A 24,506-nucleotide genomic window follows, 5' to 3' on the forward strand; every position below is an offset into this window, starting at 1 on the left:
TTCTACAAATTCTACAAATTTATACATTTATCTCCAAAAATTCAGTAGAATTTCTGGGCACATATTTGAGATATACATTTTTTGTAGATAAAATTGTAGATATTTGTAGATTATTGTAATGGATAATTCACGAAAAAAGTGGATGACATTATCCAAATATCTACAAATATCCACTTGCCCCCCCCCCCCCCCCCCCCAAACTACCTATGGGGTCGTTCACATATTACGTGATCAGCCGAGGGGGGATTCAAAATGCTTATGGTTGATTATGAGGGGGTTTGGTCGTTGATTACGTAATCAAAATTTTCTTTTTTAACCCCTAGAATAATAACAATTTGACAATATTTTAATTCAAATTCCACTCAATTTCACTCTGATAGTGATAAAATTTAGAAATTTATCGGATACCCGACTATATAGTAAGTAGTTTGAAAGGTGCTTGGCCGGAAAGGTGCTTGGCCGGATGTTTCGGCTCAACATGATCAGGCCGGTAGCATGAAACGTTAAAAAAATTATTTCCAGGGAAAAAGTCAAAGGGGGGGGGGGGGGGGGGGGGGTCAGGCCATGATTACGTAATATTGCTGTCAGGAGGGGGGGGGGGGTTGGGTCTTGATTACGGTTGATTACGGAGAGGGGGGTAGAAATTGCTAAAATATTGATTACGTAATACGTGAACGACCCCAATTCAATGTACCGCAAATTTCCGACAGGAATACAAAGGAAATCTTCATCAACTTGCAACATTCTGCCGGAAAAGGTATAAATCATAAGAAAATTACAATCTTATCTTCAATATCATCAGCATTAAACACGCCTACCTGTTGTTTTGACTAGACAGGTGAATATATGTCACGTGTCAAGACAAAAATTTACGAGATTTGCACCTTCTATATTGGGGTCTTAAGTAAACCGTTCAAGATACAAAATCAGAAAAATGTGATGAGTTAAAAGACGTTGAGAGATGATGCAAATTTGTTTTAATGTGTCTTGTGACGTTACAGCGATGCCGATACTGCCCCCCCCCCCCCCCCCCCCATTCCCCCCGATACTGGGGTTCCCCGCTAAACCCTATTGTTTAGTACCTAAAAGTAAACATATCAAATGTAGCGATTCATTTCAAATAACATCAGAATAATTGTCACGACCGCAATGTTTTGATCATCTCATTGGTATGGAAGGGAAATGAATATAATGCCATGCGGCTGCATTCTTCTCATGACATACTAGTCAACAACCACTTTTTGTCTTTCTGACGTCGTCATCAATCAGATGTGACGAAATGAATCAGAACTGCATGGGCTTGTTGTCATATGGAACATACCAGTCCCACCAATCTGAACTTTGAACCCGCTTTTTCTCCGTTTTGAAATTGTCCTCTCTGAGTTTTATTATAGCTTTCTGTCTTTCTTTTTCTTTTGTGTCCCATAATTTCTGGAGTCTTCTTCTCTTTCTCCTGCAATATAAACACTAGGTAGGTTACCATGGTAACACAAATCTTAATAACCTTATGTTTATAAGTAGTTTGAAACCCTTTAGAAATAAATAAATACCAAATATATATATATATAATATATAATTATATATATATTGTTAGTCAGCCACAACTGTCATTAAAACAACGCCTTGACTTCAAATGTCGGTAAAATATACCTTTACAGTCATCCTCAATAAATGAAATAGATTTGTAGTGTTGTAATTAGTTTAAAAATTAGTATATATATATTATACAAAATGAATAACACAACAAAATTAACCACAGACTTACCTGATTCGCTGGGTAACCTGCGGTTTTGGCCTGCCGCGGATAACTCTGAGTCTGTGCGTACCTTTCTGTCGGGTTTTATAAGTTTCTCTGGTAACTACAGGATCTTCAATCAGCACCTCTGGATCCTGGAGGAAGAAATAGTTTTTATGGACACGTTCATTGAAGTTTGAGGATATTGGTAAATATTAGTGACCCTATTAAATAGCACGATGAGGTAAAATTTGTCGCACTATGAAACTATATAAACCCTCAATATTGGCTAGGATAATCGTCTCATCCTCTAGCAAACTTTGTCACATAACGATATCTTTATCAGATGATAAGATATCGTTTAAATTTGGCCGGCAGTGAGTTGTAAACTTTGTCACACTATAAAAACGTGACAGAGTTAACATGGCCCCTTGCTGCCGTGTTTGACCAAATTTTCGAATTACCAGTTCATAGGATAGTTGCATATGACTATTATCTACATATTTAGCGACTTTTTTAGTTAAATGGTATCACCAAGTAAATTCCGTCACACATTTAAGAAATTTATATGAGGGATGTTTATGACATCCTGACAAGAAATGCCGAATAGTCTAGCATTATTTTGCGAGCTGAATGTGTTAGAAATTGTTAACATATCTCATTGTTATAAGCAAATAAATTATTATACGGCAGTGATATGTTAAAATTGGCGAAATTCGAACACCTGAACATGGTAAAAATATGTAAATTTCGTCACAAAAAATATTATAACTTTATTTGCTTTTTGTTGGAAAAATAACTAGTTTATCGACATATATATGGTGATAAAGTAACATTATATTCTAATATGAGGTATGATTCTTCAAAATAGGGGCAACAAATGTAAATTTCGTCACATCAGTCATTGCATATTAGTTACTTAGTTAGATAGATTTTCTTTCACATCAACAGTCCTTATTATAGTTGGAATGGATTTACACAGGAAATTTAGAAACCCATGCTAATTTTTCATCACATTGAAATTACACTGTTAGGAAAAGTGAATTTCGTCACATTTCGGTAACTTAGTAAAATTAAACTCAGCATTGTTAAACTTGAGTTCTGATTTGCTGAACAATAACCAACCAATAATTCCTGGAAGAATATTGAATTCTAATCGAGGTATGGTTCTTCAAAATAGGGTCAAGAAATATAAATTTCGTCACATACGTTATTAATTAGCTATTTATTTTGTGGTGAATCGACAATTCACCACACTTTTTATAATTATTAAACGATCACCAAACATTTCTTTTGATTACGGAGGGGAGGGGGGGGGGGGGCGGAGGGGGTAACAATTTCCAAAAGTGATTACGTAATTTGTGAACGACCGCTTAATGCTTTTAAAGTGATGACTCAGAACAGTTCTACGATTAACAATGATAAATATAGACTTTCGCAAACCTGATAGCTCTAACCTAAATTATAATTAATCCGTTGCCATAACAACAGAATAAGAATTGCTACCTCTTCACAAACCTGTTCCGGTGCTGATATATTTCCCCAAGACGCTACCCCGTTCGGTGTTATTATACTAGGTGTAATCAGGCTTATAGAAGTCTGCATACGTAACAAATTTGATACTTCTGAAAAAGTGATTCGTGAAATCGAAAGCACATGACGTTACATGTTGGCAAGTCGCCAGCGTTGAGAGTAGAATAGAGTCGCTATTTCAGAGTCAAACGATCTATCGAGTGAGACAAAATAATATCATAAATAATATTAGTGTAACCCGTGCCTACAGCCGGGATTTCACTATCGAAGTTGAAATGCAAAAGTATAAACCCGCCCATAATATTCGAAAACACGCATTGCTTTGTCGAGTGAATGTATGAACTCTCTCTATAATAGTCCAAACAGACTGCAATGAGCCCCCCCCCCCCCCCCAATAACAGTAAATCTTGCGGCTGATACACTGCCAAATAACCTAATTATGATTCATGTACCAACGCTGCATATGGCAGAGAGAGCGAGGAGGGAGAAAAAGTGAGCCATTCAGTGGCGTAACGACCGCCCCTGCTAACCCTGCTAGCAGGGGGGCGGCACCTTAGGGGGGCGGCATTTTTCCGCCCCATTACACAATTTTGCCGCCCCCTGTAGCCGGTGATGACCCGTGACTCTTCATACCGAAGTAAAAAAAAGTAAAGAAATTAGTTGAACGTGTCTACTACTCCAAAATTCTACACGAATTTATAGCGCAACTTAACCACGCGCTGAGAGTTGCGCAAAAAGTGATAACGATACCACACTTTCATTGTTTTAACTTTAGCGCGGAGGCCAGTTTCTAATGATGCGCGTTGTGACTAAAGTTTATACGACGGTAATTGTGTGAACTCTAACCTTCGAGGTTTGCAGTTTGCGACTTTTCAATAATTTTAAATCCGGCTCCTGAGCTCTGGCCATGTTAGTTATCGTAGTAGAACAAATAGAAACATACTTATAAATTATGTTAAGTAAAATAAACATCATGATCACAGATCAAGTCAACCCAATTACAACAATTTACAAAATACAAAAAATAAATAAATGTTCAGTGGAAACGCTTGATGCGCCCTGCTTTTGCACTGGCAAATTTTTGTACCAGCTTCGAGCGATCAAGTTTGTCAACCTCACTGTTCTCAATTGAGATGAGAGCTAAATCCTTAAGTCTAGATTGTGACATAGTCGACCTTAGATAGGTTTTTATCAACTTTAACTTCGAGAAGGACCGTTCCGCCGATGCAACAGTGACTGGTATAGCTATGAAAAGCATCAAGGCTGCTACCAACTGCGGACACAACAGCGGAAGGTCTCTCTCGAAGATAAAGTTGACCAACTGGAGAGGACTTGTCACATCTTCGGTCCTTAGCTCACTCCCGTAATCTTCCTTCAGGTCAATTAACTCGTCTGCCAATGATGGCTGCAAGTCCTTGTGGTAGATCTTTACCAACTCATTCGCAGCAGTTCGGAGGTCCGTGCAACTCTTCGTCAGTATGTGTTTGGGCTGCAAACACGCGAACTTGCTCACTATCGAGTTGTGTCCCTCAAATCGAAGAAGGATTTGTTCCCGACATGTCTTCAGTGTGGGAAGAAATATCTGTACCTTAAACAAATCCTTCTTCGATGGTTCTGGTAAGTTCTGGCCACGAAGTTGACCAGAATATCTGTAGAGGTTCCGGGCCATGGTGAGCTGGAATGACTGCTCGGCCCCAGCATAGATGGCTTGCTGCTGAGCTTCTACTATGAGAGTATCCCAATTTCCCTCTAGATTTCGGAGAAATCTTGTAAAGCTGCTGAGAGCAGCTGGCACAACTCCAATGTCCAGGTTTTTAGCCTGAAGCATGTTAGTAATAGTCTGTGCCTTGGAGAGCAGCTTCTCGCAAAACACCAGAGTAATGGTGAACTCGAAAGTTCTAACTCGACTCAAAAGTCCCGCAGATGTTCGGCAGTTGGTGAGTGATAGCTTCGTCAGAAGTCTGATGATATCTGGCTGCCGATTCTTGATGGCCCGAACGCTTTCATGACGAGACGACCACCTCGTTGGGCAAAGTTTTTTTAGGTCTAAGCCCGGAGAGTTCATCTTCAGCTCCTCCCAGCGTAATGAGCTCGATCCAACAAACGTAAAAACCTGGCCCAGACAGTCGAAGAAATCACTGGTGTGGTTGGTAGCAGCCACAACATCTTTTATCACCAAACACAGATTGTGGGTCGAACAGTGCACGAAGGGAACAGGGTTCGTGGTTCTGTTCTTCAGTATCGTCTGTACTCCCCCATAAACTCCCGACATAACACTGGCTCCGTCAAATCCCTGTCCTCTAAGTTTGTCCAGCGTGATTCCCAGCTTCTGGAGTTCTTCAATAGCGAGATTAGCAATAGCCTCTGCTTTTCCAGATGACATTGCGATGAATCCGAGGAAGGTCTCATGCACCTGTACTTGAGAGTCTCGAACGGAAACCCAGCGCACCACCAAACTTAATTGGTCTACCTGTGAGGGAAATATGTCAATAAAATAGCTTCTAGATTCTAATACACATCCGATGGAAGAAATAAATGTACAACATAGTGAAAAGGGAAGGTGCAACGGTATTTTTCTTTACCATTGTCCACTGTACAGACATAATCATATTACATAAACAAATTTGAAATCAAAATGTATTTGACCAAAAGATGGAACGAACCTTTCCCAGATCAACTGTCGAATCAAGGATAATCGAAAAGTAGGGGCTCTTTAGGATATCCGATACCAAGGAGATCCGCATTTCCTCGGCGATAAGGGAGATCAGCTCGTTTTGGATCGCAGGGCTCAGATATTTAGTCTTCCCCTTGGGCGTGGCGATCACTTGCTTCAGGAGACCGTCAAACTGGGCAAGCAGTTTGACCAACTCTAGGAAGTTGGCTGTTGGATCCCTCACAAACTCCATCCCCCACAACCTCTCTGTGTCCACGTAATCCAATGTTCATAGAGGCAGCAGCTATTATGATGGCAATAACCCGCTCGACGACCAGAGTCCACTTTTTTTCGTTCTCCTCGATGATCTTCAGCTCTTGAAGATCGACTGGGCTTTTGATGAAGTGCAGTCGATTTTTATGCGCCTCTGCGTGGCTCTCGGACGTCTCATGTGTCTTCATCTTCTTGGAGATGCCATACTTCTTACTGGGAAGAATCTTGTCTGCCCACGGTGATTTGGCTTTATCCCCGAACAGCCAGCATGTCTCGCAGTAGGCATATTTGCCTAGTGGTGAATAGCAGAGCCATTTTCTTCGCAGTTCGAGTCCATTCTGTTGCTTACTAACATAGTAGTTCGACAACGTTGAGGGTTGACAAGGTCCGTGTTGCAGTATCGCCCGCTTGTCAGCGATGCTGAGACATTGTCTGTCTTTGAACAGCTCCTTGTCGCTCGGCCAGTTCACCTCCAGTGATAGAGCAGCTGCAGCTTCCACTACAGCATCGACTTCGTTGCTTCCTTCACCTGGCGCAGATTTCATGATCAACTGTAAAAAGCAAGCCAAAAATGAAGATGTTTCTGTGAAAAGAAATTTAAGGATGTGGCAGTCAATCTATGATGTAGGTAATATCTAAGATCACACCATTCACGACGAGATAATAGACTGATTATCGTATCATACTCCGTATTACTATTTGTTAGTAATTAGTTATGAGTTATGATAACAAGTCAATTATATGTACTATCTTGCACTAACAGGAGTTTTAGAGAATCATGTCACTATTTCAGTAAATTAGTAAAGACCTATTATTTTGGGGTTCCTCCAGTAATTTTCTTACCTGTTTCGTCGTCCGATTCAAATAGGAGAGAGTCCAACTCTTCATCTGGTTCCTCGACTGGATCGGGACGGCTCTCCTCCCGCCAATACACGTCTTGTGCTGCTACTCGGGCTTCTGCGGCAGTAGGGAACGCTGGTCCTGCAGTTGCAGTGAAGCTTGTTATCTTGGGATAGGACTTCATAAACTCCTCCTTCTTCTTCTTCTTGTTTCTGTACGCTGCCCCAGATTCTTTAGTACGCTTCATGTTAACTGTTGTGAAAAAATAATCAATCAAGAGGTTGGTCGTCGTCAATTACAAATTGCAATGCGATTGATTGTCGAATTAGATATATTGTATACATGATGATGAGTAGTGAGCAGCCTGCAGCTTATTATCATGTTAATAATAATAATAATAACAAATTATTATATAACCAAGAATGGTACTAGCTACTAATGTCAGAGCGGCTCTCCTAACAAAGAGAAAACTATAATAATTTATAATAATAGTATTGCTAATTTTCAAACCTAAAAAAAGTGGCTCTCGGGCGGTAGGACAATGGACATATCACATGAGTGATGAGTGACGGAATGTTGGCTATCGCGGAAAATCACAGACTATAACAAAAATGTACGCATATGACACATGTAGATTAAATTGGTGGACAACAGTCATGCAACATGCTTTAAAAATCTATGTCAAGTGATGAGTCAACTACATTAAAGCTAATTTTAACACATGCTTCAGTAGGGGTACGAGGGTAGGATATTGCACATCAGTACAGGAATAAACGTTATTACTAATATTAATTAACTTACGAAGTTCACGTTGGAAGACGAAAGTCGGGTGGCCCAAGTGGGTACGTGACCAAGAATACAGTAGCGCTTGCAGTCCTTCCAGTTTCCCATTTGACCGGACGGCGGACTCTGAAAATATCCATGCGACAGTAAGATTCTATGCAAAATGCAAATCAGCCCTCAGGGATTAAATCCTAAGGGCTAAGACCTAACTTATCAACAAACGTCATACAAAAACATCATTAATACTGTGACTCGTGAACCGGCCAGCGCAAAGCTGAAAGGCGAAAGCACCGCTGACCTTAGGCAATTCCGATCAATGATCAATGATCAATCAACAAAATTGAACGTCGACGGTCGAGTTCACAATATTGCAACTCATTACTAAAAACTAGTCATAGCAGTTAGTCGTGGCAATCTGCACACTGCAGGCAGCAGGTTAACAATGGAGTCAATTGAATTGATTATTGATCTATAAGATTAACAACCGTTTACACTTTACTATACCGTTAATAATACGAGATCTAAATGAGCTGTTGAAATACTTAATATAGAATTGATCAACAATTTACTTAAATTAAAACTTAAGATTCAAGATTAAGATTGATAACTTTTAAGTGATAGCAGATAACGATAAATGATAACTGTTTACTGTCAACTGATAGCTCATAGGCATGGAACTTATCAGATAACGGCTTAGTTTCTGCACTCAGCAGTCAGCAGTGAGCAGTCAGAACTCAGATTTCAGAAGTCACAAGTGACAACAAGTCTACAGTTTACACAATTACAATCAACAATCAATTATCAACAATCAACAATCAACAATGTACACGTATGACGTAGACGCCACTCGCCAGAGCCCAGACGGTAGACGCAAGACGTAGTAAAGTACATTCTAGGGCACACGCCATACGGTAAAACCAAGATAACAAACGATTAGCATTCTGATAACTACACGTGCGTCGTGTATCGGTGTCTCGCATTGATATCATCGACCGACATGCAATTTCCCACAGTGGAAAATGTTGGGATTTTAATTTCGCAGAAAACGATTAAAAAATAATCGTACGATAATCGACGATAATCGTCGCGCGCGCGTTAAACGCACAATAATCGTCTAATCTGACGATAATCGTCATATTTGGCGAATAACGCTATTTCGCGACGTTTATTAGGCGATAATGAGCGATATCACGATAATCACACAATAAATCATGGAAATAAAATGTATTTGTTATTTCATGTAACGAAGGAAGTATTTCGGTTATGCTTCAATATGGAAATCAGAAATCGGATTCATATTTACAGTCTACTGGTAATGTTCCGCAAGCTTCGTAATCGTAGTGAACGCAAAACGAATAAAATTGAAAATGTCATGTTTCACAATGAAATTTGATACTTTAATTTATTGTTATTGATAAGATTAGTTACATATATGATATAAGACAGCGGTAGTAAATATTAAATATTTATCATCTATCTAAGTTTGGCACGCAGCGCGCGGGCCGGTATCTTTTGTATAATGTATAATATGTAGTTTCCTAGTGTAATGTTTAACCCGAGAAGTAATTGCCACAGTTTAAAACTTTAAACCACATTTAAACTTCTGTTCAATTGTATGGGGGTTTGCAGCAAAAAATCACATTGAATCACTCTTCTCACGACAAAAACAGGGTATCAGGGCAGTAATGCCAGGTCACATTAATTACTTTTACAAAGACGGTCGACTGCCAGAACACACAAAACAATTTTTCAATAACAATGGTATACTCACGGTGCACAGTGTTGTTGTAAAAAACACACTAATTCTCATGCACCGAATCAAACATTTCCGCAGCTCAGTCCCTCAACAAATCTGTATGACTATCCCAGAAAATGCACCCACTGCAAACTCAGATCACGTGACTGCAGCATCCTGGTTAGCCGAGTACAACACCACACATTTCAGATCTTCGATGTTCTTCAAAGGACCTTTACTCTCAATTTATGCTGTAAATGCAAATGTGAGCACCCTACCCACACTTTTTTCCATAAACCTTTTTAAATCGGCTACAAAACGCATGCTCTTGAACCTGCAGAGTGAAAATGACGATGACACGTGGCCCAGTTTCTTATTACATAATATTCCAGGTCTAAGAAGGTCACAACGTGTCTGAAAGTTACTGGACACAACGGTCATTATATCAGTTTAGTGAATTAGTTAATTAGTTAATTAGTAAATCAGTTATTAGTCATATGGTTATTATTAAGTACTATATATTATATGATATTACAAAAATAAACTATGAATATATATTTGCACACAAAAAAAACCAGAACAAACTGATCACAGACTAGCGGCAACTAATATTAATGGATAAGCCACACATCCTAAATTCCAGGTCCATATTTACACTGCCACATTCCCCACTATCACTATTTTCCTATCAGCACAAACCGTAATTAATTGATTTCAACAATCACAAACACTACATATCCAAACTAATGACATGGCATAGCAATATCTACGATATCCTAAATCAGTCCCTAACAAACTTAGCGCGAGTCTGAAAGGCTGTTGGAAGCACAGAGTGCTCCATATTTTGTTTTATCAATAAACCTTTTTTTTTCATTTTCATTTTCTTTTTTTTATAAATTTATTAACTGCGTGCAAATTTGTGTTTCAGATTTGATCTATTTATGATATATATTTATGATTATGTAATAAAGTTATTAATATTATATTCGTAAACATTGGCTGGCTTACAAACCAGTCCCCAAACAGTGAAAAATTAGATTTTATAAAATTATATTATTTATTTTAACTATTGTGTTTAGTGAACAAATTTTAGCGATCATTGAAAACATTTGTCAAATTGAATTTAAATTAATGTCTAAGCGGCGCGCCAGCGCGTTATTCTGAGCCGCGCACCAAAACAGATTTTAATGGACTTAGAATTCATAATACGAATCGAGCGCCTGTAATGTCGTTCGAGACAGATACGCTCTCCTTGGTAACGAGCCAAGTCTATTGTTTACATTTTGTACGTGATAAATCTGATCGGGCCTTGTGATAGGAATTTAGTAGTCGGCAGTCAGAACTTTAATGACGATTATTTAGATACATGAAATTGTGTAATTTGCAATCATAACTGTTTTGACTTTTGAACCACGCAACTAAATTACTCTTGGTAATCAGTAAAAGTAATAACACATTCACAATAGAACTCAAATGGATAATTCGAGACTGGTAATGTTCGCCGGGCTTACTGAGACGAATCAGCTGAAGCCCCTGGGCTCAAATGAGCTCAGGGGGAAATGCTGGCAGTGAGTTATCTTACCTCAATTATGAATATTCAAACATAGCATCAAAAAATTTCATTTTGAACAACACTTTAATAAAAAGATTTTATCCGTTGAGAAACTAATAATCACCAATTCAATCCGATTTTATTGAATCATAATTTCAGACACTTTCGAGCACGGTACCCCGGGCTGAAGGAGACATCCTATGGTGAGTTACATGAGTGCAATGGTGTCTCTGTCGCACAAAGCGGCGGCTCATGACAAGAACGAGACCAAAAGCGGCGATATTCTGGCACGGAGAACACCAGTGGCCTACTGCGATGGCCAAGAATTGCTGACAAAAACACTTGTAACGTTGAAGAATACAGGTGGTTAAGTTTTCTCTATTTCTGTTCGTCATAGTATTAACATTAGGATAGAGGCTGTCTTGTTTATTATTATTATCAATATCAATTTGGAAAATCCCAAACACTCTGTAAATGGTGACAATGATGTGACCAACTCTATCAATCCATACCAAGATTTGAGTCGAGGAGTTTTTCAGTTTGTTGACACTGCCAAGTTAGATATAGAAACCCACTATACTCATAAGTTTGAGAATAGGGCAGTTGCATATTACGGGGACTTTCCCTACGCTTACAATGGAGGCTTTCATAACACAAGGCCAGTAGCAGACAATCCATACCTAAAGTCTATTTTAGAACGCTTACGCTCACAGTTCCCAAAATTGAAATTCAATAGTGCTATGATTACAAAGTATAGAAATGGTCAGCAAGGAATTCCCTTTCACTCGGATGACGAGAGGTCAATTTCACCAGGCTCCATGATCTCCACCATCTCTTTAGGGGCTACTAGAGTCCTAAGCTTCAGATCCAAACTTAGAGCTCATATTGCTGACCTCACCCTCTCCCATGGTGACATAATGAATATGACCAGACAATCCCAGACCAGCTTTGAACACAGCCTCATCCAGGACAAGTCTGAAACCATGAGAATAAGCATTACTCTGCGCCTAATTGATGGCAGCGCAACCTTATCTACTCTGTCTGATGTTTCCAGTCAAGTTAAGAACACTGAACCCTCGGCCCCTAAGACTAGATCAATAGAACATTCTGGTAAATCTTTGTGTGTCTACATTAGCTCTAGTATGTTCTCCAAATTAGAGGGAGAAAAGCTATCGTCCAAACATCATGAGGCACATGTATTCAGCTACCCTGGTGCCACAGCCAATGCAATCAATGAACGGTTTCAATCAGATGTAAGAAAAGACACTCTTAATACCAATAATGTGAAAAGCATTGTACTTATGTGTGGTACAAATGACGTGGACTCTATCCTGAACAGCCCTCGCAACATGAGGACTAAACTTCTGTGCCCTGATAGTTTTTCTGGTGATGCTAGAGCTCTTGACTTTACAAACAATTGTATTGAAAAACTTGTACTTTTCCTTCACAAGTGGGCACCTGGAGCTGATATTAAAATTGTTAACTTATTACCTCGGGAGAGTTTCTCCAGAAACAAGGTTATAACTGATATCAATGAGTGTATATCAAATCTGCAAAGAAAATACACCTATGTAAAACTGCTCTCAACCGAGACAAATCGTTTCTTGTTTAGTGATAAGAAAGGCTTTAGAAAATCGTCATTTTTTAGTAGTTATGGAGAGGATAATGTCCATCTCAATGATTATGGCATAGTTAAATTAGCAAGGCACTTGAAGTATCATGCACACCATTAGAATACTGCTGAATACTGACATAACACTCCTACCATCAGTTTTATTTTTACAGTACGACATCCAGACAAATACAACCTGCTTTTATTCTGTTTTTTAGTTTAAACACAACTTTACAACTTTTATTCATTCCATTGTGAATTAATAAGATTCACAAGATGACAAATTTTAATAATGCAGCTGATAGGTTTCACAACCTCTGCATTGGTCATTGTAACATTCAAGGAGGGCTTCTCAATTTAGCTAAAAGTAATGAACTTTCCCAACTTATTAGAGATCATAAATTAGACATACTTTCCCTAAATGAGATGAATCTTAATGATACTATTGACACAGACACCATAAATATTCCTTCCTCCTTCAACCTTATGCGATGTGACAGGCCAAACAGTTCTAGGGGTGGTTGTGGCTTAATGATAAACAAAAAACTAGCTTACACAGAATTAGTTATGGATAGTAAGCTTGATAACATTGAAGCATTATGGGTGAAGCTTAAGAATAGCAAGATCAATGTTTGCTGCTTCTATCGCTCTGGAAATTATTGCAGTGTTGATAACTTTATTGAATACATTCATTTTTGCATGAAAAAATTGAATGGGAAAAAGGTTATCTGGATTGGGGATATAAACATTGACCAGAATAATATCTCATCCACCCAGTACAAAAAATTAGATATGACCTTGAGATGTTACAATCTAGTTCAAACCATTCAAGGGATAACTAGAGTTGCTAAACGTGGAGACAATGTTACCCAGACTACTATTGATGTAATATTCACTAACTGTTATGCAGATTTTGTCCAATCTTCTGTTCTTGATGAACGTATTGGAGATCATCAAGCTATTATGTGTGAGATAGATTGTAAAGTACCTATAGCTCCTAAATTTGAGAAGGTTGAAATTAGAAATCATTGTAAACGTAATGTTAAACAATTCTTAAACTATCTAGATACCTGTTCTGATTACAGTCCACTATTGGAAAGTACAGATGTTGAAGCTATCACAGCTGGCCTTTGTCATCATATTGAACAGGCATATGCAACCTTCTTCCCTTGCAAGACCATAGAAAGGCATGAAAAGTTCATACATAAACCTTCTACTGAACTTTTATATGCCATTAATCATACACATTTTCTTCTAAAGAAATTCCGTAAAAAGAAGGATAAGAGAGACAATGGAAATTGCAATAAATGTGGTACATGTAGCAAATGTATAAAGTGTAATGAGGCCTGGGATTGCTACAAGATTCAGAGAAATATTAGAAATAAATTAGCTAAAACCTGCAAAAAGGCTAATGTAATCGATGATCTACAAGTTAAAAGTGCCAAGAATGATCTTAAAGGGATATGGAAAACTATCAAACTGGCATCAAATATGACCCCTGGTACAACTAATTGTCAAACTATCAATGAGAATGATCCTGAGCTATTTAACTTTCATTTTGCAAATGTTGGATCAAGATTACAAAATCAGGCCCCCAATATTGAAAGAGTTAGTTTTACTGATTTTTTACCTCCTAGAACTTCTAATATCTCATTTGATAGATTCCAAGAAATAAATGAAACTGATATCCTAATGTATGTCGAAACGCTCAAGAATGACAAGGCCTCATATGACAATGTGCCTCTATTTTTACTTAAGCAAGCTGTACCACACATAGTTGAGCCACTGACCCACATTGTCAATCTGAGCCTTAATACAGGTGTTGTACCAACCCTTTGTAAAAAAGCTAGAGTAACTCCCATCCATAAGGCAGGAATGAAAGATGATCCTAATAATTACAGGCCAATATCCATCCTTCCACTTGTAGGAAAACTTATAGAATACTTTGTCGGCAAGCAACTCACTGATTACATGGAAGAGAACAAACTTTTCATCCGGCATCAATATGGCTTTCGGAAAAATCACTCCACAACTTATCTGATGTACGATCTGATGGACGAAAAATATATGAGTAAATCTAAGTCTTATAAACCAGGAATCATCTTTCTTGATCTTAAGAAGGCCTTTGACACAGTGAATCATGAAATATTGCTTCAAAAATTGGCATATTATGGAATTGGTGGCATTGCTTTAACCTGGTTTAAGAACTTCTTATCTTGTAGATATCAATGCACTAGGATCAATGGCAATCTAAGCTCATTTTTAGAAGTTCTGAGTGGTGTACCACAAGGAAGCATCATTGGGCCTATATTATTTAGTATCTTCATAAATGACATCATTTATGCCTGTAACCTATCTAAGCCCTTTCTATTTGCAGATGATGGTGCACTATTCTTTGATCAAACCTGCAGAAGCACATTTATAAACATGAAAATAGAACTTATGACAATCTTTAAATGGCTCAGTGTTAATAAATTATCACTCAATGAAAAGAAGACTGAATTCCTATTGTTTGATTCTGTTGACCAACATGATGAAATAACCATTGATTGTAATGAGGTAACTTTCACAATCAAGGAGTGCAAAGAGACAAAATATCTTGGCCTCATTCTAGATAGTAAATTAAACTTCAAAAGCCATGTAGATTATATTATTAGGAAGGTCATGAAGAGAATTGGTGCCATGTATAGAAGTAAAGCACTGCTACCCATTAAATATAGGAAAATGTTTGCCAATGCACTCATGTTGCCACAATTCGATTATTTAGACACGATCTATTGTAGAGCTGGCAAGACAAAACTTGCTGAACTTGACACTCTGTACAAAAAGGTAGCCAAAATAGCTCTCAACGTTCCAAAAACAGAGAGCAGCCTTAATGTTTATAGAGACATGAAATGGTTACCACTCCATCTTAGACGACAACTCCATCTGTCAAATTATATGTTTAGAATCATCCATGACAATTGTCCTACAAACTTTATGAACAAATTTAGTTACATATCAGGAGGTAGTAGGAGCGGCGAAAGCTGCAACCTTTATGTCAATAGATCAACATCACATAAAAACTTTCAATACTTGGGGGCAAAATGTTGGAATAATGTTCCAACAGATCTACGAAATCTGCCCGATGTTAAAAGCTTTAGTGATTCGTATAAGAAACAGCTACTATCATCTATAACAACAGACCCTAATTATACCGTCGACAATTCATATGACAAATTTTACACTGCAATCATAGTCGCCGATAACTAAGTAACTTCTAATTCTTTTAAATCTGAGGCATATATAATTGATGTATCGAAAAGATATTCCCTTTTTTACCACCTTACCATTCTGATTGATTTTGCACATGACTGACATGTTTTAACTGGAGAAGGGGTTCCCACAGTGGTAGTTTTATAAACCACTTTTAATTTATTGACCTATTATACTTAGTGGTAGTTTTATAGACCACATTTAATTTATTAACTTATCATACTTAGTATTTTTTTTTTGGTGACTGTATCACCCAGTTTTAACATTTGATAATTGTACAGTTTATTGACGACACATTGACTGAATGTTATTTTATATTCTAATTTATATTCTAGATATTTTATTTATTTTACAACAGACGACGACTTCCTGTTTTTTCTTCTATATTAGTTACTCATATCTCTTGTACAGACTTTTTTACAAGGACATTGACAAATGATACTCACATTAGGCATTCATTATTGCATCTAAATTATTTCACTTGCATTAGGCTTAGAAATTTATTCTCTGGTCAACAGATTTCAAATGTTTAATTAATTTGTAGTATGACAGTAAGGTATATAAGAAGTTATTTAATTTTGCTTGGGCTATTATATTGACTAGGTATTGAGGTTTAATGATGATATGGAATTTGAATTCTATATAAATTTACACTATGTGGTTGGGGCATTTTGCATAGTAAATATGGTTACTACTCATATATATCATATTATTTGATTGGTATTCGATTTCTGATTATTTCTCTAGGAATATGATTATTATATCTCAATTTGGCTTTAGGTAGGGTGCCCCGCTAAAAGAACTGGATTCTTCCAGGAAGCATCCCGTGCACAGAGCTTGGTCTACATATATATTAAATTATTAACCATTCATTCTGTATGTGCACGAAAATTTATTTCAATCAATTATGAATTAAGTTTTTATCAGCTGACTAAAATCGGCAATTAATGTTGCAGGACAGTTACAAATCGGGAGCGATAAAAAGATTTACACAAAAATTTTTATCGATGCAGACATAAAGTCGACAAAAGTTGCGATCAATGTCCTAAATCAACCTAATTGCAACAGCTCCTATGCCCACGCTATGTTTGTGTACACAGAGGCTCCTGACCATCAGCGAAACATGGATGTGATTTTCAAGGTATATTTCTTTATAAAATGTAAAATTTGATCTGCCTTTCGTGAAATTATAAACCCAACATCATATAAGTATAGACCTGATGACACACAAATGTAAGGTTGACACCACAGGTGGTAAATCGGGAGTTAATACAGCTAAAAACACTGTCATTCTGTGGAGCTGATGTTAAGCTGATGTTGTGTGCAGACACCAAAGCACTGTGGGCTGTGTTAGGAATGGGCAGCAACGGGACTTATCCATGCCCAATGTGTGAGATACACAAAGACCTCATGAAAGTTCCACGAGCACAGAGATCAGCTGCCAAACCCCGGACCTTTGCTGGAATCAAGCGAAACTTCGAAGACAACATGAGGTAATGTAGTTTCAAAATTGAACAACTTAATCCACTCTCTGCTTGCATCGTAAGGAATTGAGTAAACCCTGTTAGGTACTCTGTTATGAAGGACTTGACCCTGAATTTCGTTTTCCAGGATGACCCAGTGTAACCCGAGATCCCAAGCGAAATTCCTGAATGTTGCATCGCGACCTCTCACAGACTGTTTCGGGAATGATAATGATGATCTGATTAACTGGGTCGCTGTTCCGTTCTTGCACATAGTATGTGACACGAATTGAAAAACTGTTGATGTTCATTCCTGTTTCAGTCGTGCTTTATTTATTTGAATTAGCTAATTTTCATCGTGGAAAACAGTCACGAAACCTTGAGCTTTCTCAGACCATCAAAGTGGGGACTGTCCTGTGGACTGAGTACGGTAAATTGTGCGAGGACATTGACTTTGTGCTAGCTTGCAACGTCACGGACGGATTTCTCCCCAACTGTTATAGCAGCACAACTGACTTCGGTGCCATGATCCTCCGCATACAGCAAGGTACTTGATAAATGTCTTGTTCCAAAACAATACGAGGGTTTTCGAGTAACAATTAAAATTAGAAAGTATTTTCGTTAGATGGTTACAATAAACAAATTCTCTTCTTAAGGTAATCGTGTAGCCACGAAATGTAACAGTGGCCCGCTCTCCTCTCAATATGAGAAGTTTCTGAGGGGAATTAATGTAATACCTGAGGCTTATCATGGTGTGTCGCTGACGGGTGTTAGAGCTGGATACCTGCTGAAAAGTGACGACTCCCAATTCTGGAGGGAACAGTTTTACCAAAATGAGTGAGTTGCGTTTAATCAGAACAGTTAATCTCATGAACAAATAACGAATGAGTTGATAAATCTCCTTTGCAATTGAAAAGTTACCACGTGAATGACAGGGTCTGTATTCAGGAATTTGAGACCACAGGACAAGGTGCATTTTCAGCATCGACTCTTAGCCCTCGACAGGATTAAGACCGCCTACAAAGATCTCTTGGTTGTTGGAGGCAAGAGCGGGAAGGCAGAACCTCAGGATATAAAGACTCTGATACAGTCGAGAGATATCTTTTTAGAGGAGTACAGGAAATTTGGACAGTCATCGTCTATCAAGGTATTGTTGTAGCTTGTAGCGAAACTGGCATTCTTCCAACTCCCAAGATAGCCTGCAACAATTTAGGATTCGTGCTTAAGTCTGATATTGGAAAATTCTAGTCTGATTAATTGTAGTAATTCTCCAGCATCGTTTTCTTAACAACCTTTCAATTTAACTAGATCCACATGCTCGAGGATCACTTTGTCGACCAGATCATACTGTGGGGGATGTTATCGGGCTCATTTAACGAGCAAGGAGGAGAGAGCTGTCATTCCCTTTTCAAGCGACATGAACACCTGACTAGTACGAAAATCAGCTAATTTAAGACAGTTTGATCAACTCATTTGGAGACAGAAGTTTAAGTCAACTCGTTATTAGCATTAATCACGTTTAAAGTGTACAAATAATCTCTTTCCCCCTTTCAATTTTCATGCTAGACAGTCACTATACAGTAGAATCTTAACAGCGACAATTTTCAGATCACATTCGCAACGAAGAGGAAAGAGTGACTAAGAAATGTGAAATAGCCACCAGGAAATATCTCCTTAAACTTAAATCACGGCAAAAGTCATGAGCGGACACTATTATGATATTTGAAACACATCTTTCGGAAAACGCTGCCTATTCATTATTCTACTAAAAAGTTTTTGTAAGCAGCGACTGCAACAAGATTCGCGCACGCGCGTTTTTATCGCCGCGCGAAGCTTTTAAAATTTTGATTACGTGTCAAGAGTGTGCGATTAACACAATGCTAGACCTGTACGAAACCTTATTGAAGCTCTTAAAACCGATTAACGTGCAGTTTTCAAGCATAATTCCGAGTTTTCCGGTCAAAAATGGATTCAAAACGACTGAATAGTGAAAATAGTTTCAATGAAACTCGTTTATTCAGCAAACATGGAGAATAACGCTCCTTACAGCTCGATGCATTGTTTTAAGTGACTTTCAGGTATTCGAAACTGAGATGCAAGCAAGTCAGCTTAATTCTGACCCATTGATGAGGCATCAAATATTAAATAATGGTAAAGAGACCGGTTCCTCCCAAAACCTAGTTTTAGAACCTACTTAGATGTCAGACTTGGGTGAACCATGTAGCTGTTAAGATATATCAACTTATTTGATATGTGCACGCATTCTACATGAGTTACTGATCATACTCAAATCACAACCACCATGCAAATAAGCAGATAGCATACTAGGAGTTTTATCCTCGATGGGCGAGCAATAATTGGACGTTTCTCGTCATTCTGACGTTTATCGTACGATAGAGAGGCGAGAAACGATTATCGTGCGAATATCGACGATAATCGTCGGGATGTATAATAATTGCGCGCAGCAGACGATTATCGTCGATTATCGTCAAACTGCACGATTAACGTACGATTATTGTGCGCGACTAAAATCTGCGAAATGGCCCATATTTTCCACTGTGTTCCTCCAATCACAAGGCAAGCAGCAGACCACGTGAATAAATTTTATCCAACGCGAACGCGCACAAAATTAATAGAGGTCGATATAATGGTATATTTTTGCTGCCTATGCGCGGCTCGATTTTAATATTTCGTGGGTTTAACACGCGCGCGTCTTGGTCAAAATTTAATTTGCTTTGTTTTCTTAGACGTCGTGTTGGTAAACATTACTGATTACACAATATACACACTACACTGTAACCTCACGCGACGGACAAATCTCGGCGAGCGAAGCGAGCCGGCTCCGGATAGGGGCGGCAAATTTCAATTAGCAGGGGGGCGGCACAAAGTAACGTTACGCCACTGGAGCCATTTCATGTCACATTTGTGGTACAAAACCATCAATTAAACCACTTATAAACTCATATGTTTTACCGTTTTCTTGATCAAGCCGCTCGGAAATTACACGCGCACAGACAAACAGACAGACACGCATTTTGAGATTATTAGTATAGATATATACATCATATATATGCTGCGCGCGTCTCTCGCGCGAACTGATCAACCATTTATACACTAGTAATAGAGTCGTAGACCCTTTTATGTTACTTCTAGCAACTTGAAATTAGTCTAGTTCTGATGCCCAATTGCAACAAGACTGTTAAATATCACGTACTGTGTAATGTGAACGAACACTGAAAATAAGCATTTTATAACAAACATAAAACAAAATAGCCTACCCGGTGAGATTGTTCTACTATGGCGTTGGGAGGGAGGATGTTTGGGTATTTTATATCTGACAGTCATTGGGATTTGAGATTTCCAGGGTAAGAGGGCGCTGCTCTCCGTGTTAGTTTCCAGTTGAGGTATAGTTAATACCCAGGGTCCTCGACCTGCACAAAATTTCATAGTAAATTATATCGAATAATCTTTTGTTCTAACGTCTGATAAAATTAATTCTACTGGAAACCTGAGATCTCTAAATAGCTCTCTAAATAGCTCTCTAAATAGCTCTCTAAATAGCTCTCTATTTTTAAACCATGTTACTTTATAAGGTCCCTACAATTGTAAACTAAAACCCATAAACATTAGAATTGTGAAGATTAGAAAACACCAAGTTGTGATCTGTACGTATCAGAATGACAGTACAGATGGCATCTTGCACGTGAGATAAACTGAATTCAATCAGCCCAAGTGCCTGGAATGTTTCAAATAACTCGTGTTTTGCCTGGCCTATGTCCAGGAAACTGACATTTTGCAAATTGTTTAATTTTTTCAGCAGTTTTATTTTTAAATAGCGTCACTCTATTTAACCATGTCACTTTATGAGATCAGAACTTCAACACACTATGAACTCCAAAGGTTGTATAGTGTGTTACCATGGACACCAGATTAAAGAGTTTAAATACCTGATTCTAAAGAATTCTAACTTTAGTCTACTTTATTCTACTTTATTCTACTTTACTCTACTTTACTCTACTTTCTCTACTTTACTCTACTTTACTCTACTTTACTCTACTTTACTCTACTTTCTCTACTTTCTCTACTTTACTCTACTTTACTCTACTTTACTCTACTTTACTCTACTTTAGTCTACTTTACTCTACTTTACTCTACTTTCTCTACTTTACTCTACTTTACTCTACTTTACTTTCTCTACTTTACTCTACTTTACTCTACTTTACTCTACTTTAGTCTACTTTACTCTACTTTCTCTACTTTCTCTACTTTACTCTACTTTACTCTACTTTACTCTACTTTACTCTACTTTAGTCTACTTTCTCTACTTTCTCTACTTTACTCTACTTTACTCTACTTTACTCTACTTTACTCTACTTTACTCTACTTTACTCTACTTTACTCTGCTTTACTCTACTTTACTCTACTTGATTCTACTTCAAAGTATTTTTGTAATATACGAGATTGATCCGTAACACAGTACAATATATCAAATTCTTGGCAATGAAATATTATGAAAATACGTTCCTTTGACATCTGATCACAAAAAATACTATAAATCAATCTTCTAAATTATTTACTGAATTATTAAGTTATTTGATTTTTTCTAATAATAATGCTAATATTTATATTATTCAGACCGCCAAGACAAAAGCAGCAAAGTATCTGGAAGCTGGCAACATTATGGGCTACAAAGATGTCAAGTAAACTACTTCAGGAACTAACTAAGATGCACGGCCTTGCTAAACCTCCAGAACCACCAAAATAATAAAAAAATTATAGAATAAATAATACGATAACACACTTAAATTTTTTTCAGGAATATGTCTCTTTAATTAACGTAGAAAATGTAGTTAAATTATCCTCATTTTATTTTGTATAATTACCCAATAAAGCGAATGTAACAGTAATATAAGATTTTCAATTTGCAACCTTAGAGACAATTCAAAGTAGCAGCTAAACAAGTATAGTAGTTTTTAAATTAATTATAAGATTAATTACATTGATTAATTGAATTCTCACCTTTGTACGGGACACCAGGGCCTGTTATAGAGTCAAATGTAGAGAGTTTTGATACAGTCCTCAACAGCGGACTTGGAACTAATATTCTTGATAGCATACTAATAGGTTATTTAAGTGAACACTTGTAAGATAAACTTAAACCGGATGTCTATACTTCTTAATAATTTGTCTTTATTCGTAAGATAATATTTGATAAATTAAGTTATTTCAGTAGTATATAGATTATAGATAAGCTTGGAACACGAAAAGAAAACAAACTGACAGTAGAACATTTTTGAAATATAGTCTAGAAATAAAGAGCTGATCCTTGATTCCTGATAAAAAGGAAATATTCTACTGTAATCTGAACAACTCCAACGCACACTTATCTGAAATTTTCTTTAGCATTAATTTACATCATATCCATGATATCTATGTACACCATTTACACAAGTCAAACCAAAAGTAATATGATAATATGACTTCACATTGATTTATAATTGTGCGATTATAATTAGCATGCACATTATAATCGCACATTTGTTACCTACGCCAGATTTTGATCTTTTCAGACCCCTCCCCTCCGTTGTATGTTATCGCACGATTGTGGATGATTCCCGAATATTTCTCAGCAACGCGGCACTAATATATAAGTTTCAATATCGAATTTTAGATATGGCCAACGATTCGTTTAACACCATATAAAAAGTTACAAAAGAATACTTAATGTTGGTTGTTGGTATATATCGATATTAATCCATTATTATAAAAATAGTATTTGGTTGGTTTATAAATTAACTATTGATTACGTTCGATTTTAAAATATTAAAACAACTACGTACAAATACATTTCACAAAACAAAAACGACGGGGACACAGAAAGGAAGAAGGACAACACATCACACGGACGGAAACTGCTGCTGTTTATGAGTATCAGAATTATATTAATTATGGTCTCTTGATCAATACAATAGGTGTGATCATACTTCTAGAGTAATATAGGGGGCTGCACAGTATGCGCAAGGTGTTAACAATGGGTCCAAAACCGGGAGTGTGATACAACTTATTTTCGCGATTAACGTAGTAGAATACAAAATATAAAATATAAGATATAAATGACTGCAAGTTTACGATATAGCGCGGCGCCATCTTCATTATTCTGGCGCGGTAAATCACGCTGGGTAATGAAAGATAAAGTTAAAACAATGTTTAAGGTTTTTGCGCGCTATACCTTGATTGACAATGTCAACCTTCCAGAATCGTTGCACTCTGCGAACCATAGCAACGATCGACGACGACGACTGACGACGACGATGACGCGCAACGAAGATGCGACGCAAGAATGCCTCGTTCGCGCGCGCGTCCGAATCGGCGAAGACCTCCAACACACTAACCAACAATTCAGTCCCATATCTACTTCATTAAGCCTTCCGAAAAACAAGTGCGAATATAATAATTTAATATAAAATACCAAATGCACGGTCTACCTCGCATAAAGTGTTTTTCCGTGATTTCTTTTTAGTTTTCTTAATTTTTACCTTGGCACGCCAGTCCCACTAGCGCTTCACGGCGCTTTTTCAGCTTCATGAACGATCGCGAAACAGGAAGAAAAATACGTGAGAGGAGCAAACAAGGACTATCACTAGGTAATGTCAAAGCACAATCCCAAACTTTTCAATTGTTAAGAAATGCGACCCAGCCGCTTTGCCTCTTTAGTAAAACAAAGTATTTTTAGTAAAACAAAGTAGTTTATATATTAGCAGTGCAATCGATTATCATATGATATAATTATAAAATATAATAGTATGTCACACAATTTAACTGTTACGTTCGAGTAGTCGTGCCATGGCTAAATTTACTAGACCAGTGGTTCCGATTAACATTTTAAAAGGTGATTCCTAGTGACAACAAATGGAAAATTTTAAGAAAGACGGATCAAAACTCAGATCCCCAGGACAAGGAGACCCCACCTGCAGTCCCATACTTCTATTGGCTTGTGCATGGCCCATAATGTTCCAGTTGTCCGAAACGAAACGTAAGCTGGTCAACTAGTTTGGAATTCAGCCTAGCTTGA

At 37.6% G+C, this 24,506-nt stretch overlaps 2 protein-coding genes across 2 annotated transcripts; one reads left to right on the forward strand and one right to left on the reverse strand.

Annotated features, from left to right (window-relative positions):
- Positions 1 to 1,235: 1,235 nt before the first annotated feature.
- On the reverse strand, positions 1,236 to 22,550 carry LOC134814113 (uncharacterized). Its single transcript, XM_063822148.1, has 5 exons — positions 22,454 to 22,550; positions 20,713 to 20,865; positions 3,254 to 3,360; positions 1,766 to 1,890; positions 1,236 to 1,453 (listed from the first exon to the last, which is right to left on the reverse strand). Exons 1-5 carry the CDS (start codon positions 22,548 to 22,550, stop codon positions 1,285 to 1,287), a joined length of 651 nt encoding a protein of 216 aa, XP_063678218.1. The 3' UTR covers positions 1,236 to 1,284.
- Positions 17,056 to 19,137, forward strand: LOC134813983 (uncharacterized). The gene is made up of 8 exons (XM_063821940.1): positions 17,056 to 17,112; positions 17,223 to 17,464; positions 17,583 to 17,709; positions 17,828 to 17,981; positions 18,091 to 18,271; positions 18,383 to 18,581; positions 18,743 to 18,866; positions 19,043 to 19,137. Exons 1-8 carry the CDS (start codon positions 17,056 to 17,058, stop codon positions 19,135 to 19,137), a joined length of 1,179 nt encoding a protein of 392 aa, XP_063678010.1.
- Positions 22,551 to 24,506: the final 1,956 nt, after the last annotated feature.

Source organism: Bolinopsis microptera, chromosome 4 (assembly GCF_026151205.1).
Source record: "Bolinopsis microptera isolate Bmic1 chromosome 4, MBARI_Bmic_1.0, whole genome shotgun sequence".
Classification (NCBI taxonomy): Eukaryota; Metazoa; Ctenophora; class Tentaculata; order Lobata; family Bolinopsidae; genus Bolinopsis; species Bolinopsis microptera.

Excerpts from the sequence above, each read along its gene's own strand:
- LOC134814113 (XM_063822148.1), bottom strand. The coding sequence starts at position 22,550 with ATGCTATCAAGAATATTAGTTCCAAGTCCGCTGTTGAGGACTGTATCA. Across the intron at positions 20,866-22,453 it reads CCCTGGTGTCCCGTACAAAG|GTCGAGGACCCTGGGTATTA; the intron begins GTGAGAATTCAA and ends AATTTTGTGCAG. Across the intron at positions 1,454-1,765 it reads CAGGTTACCCAGCGAATCAG|GAGAAAGAGAAGAAGACTCC; the intron begins GTAAGTCTGTGG and ends TTTATATTGCAG.
- LOC134813983 (XM_063821940.1), top strand. The coding sequence starts at position 17,056 with ATGTTTGTGTACACAGAGGCTCCTGACCATCAGCGAAACATGGATGTG. Across the intron at positions 17,465-17,582 it reads AACTTCGAAGACAACATGAG|GATGACCCAGTGTAACCCGA; the intron begins GTAATGTAGTTT and ends TTCGTTTTCCAG. Across the intron at positions 18,272-18,382 it reads GAACAGTTTTACCAAAATGA|GAATTTGAGACCACAGGACA; the intron begins GTGAGTTGCGTT and ends GTCTGTATTCAG.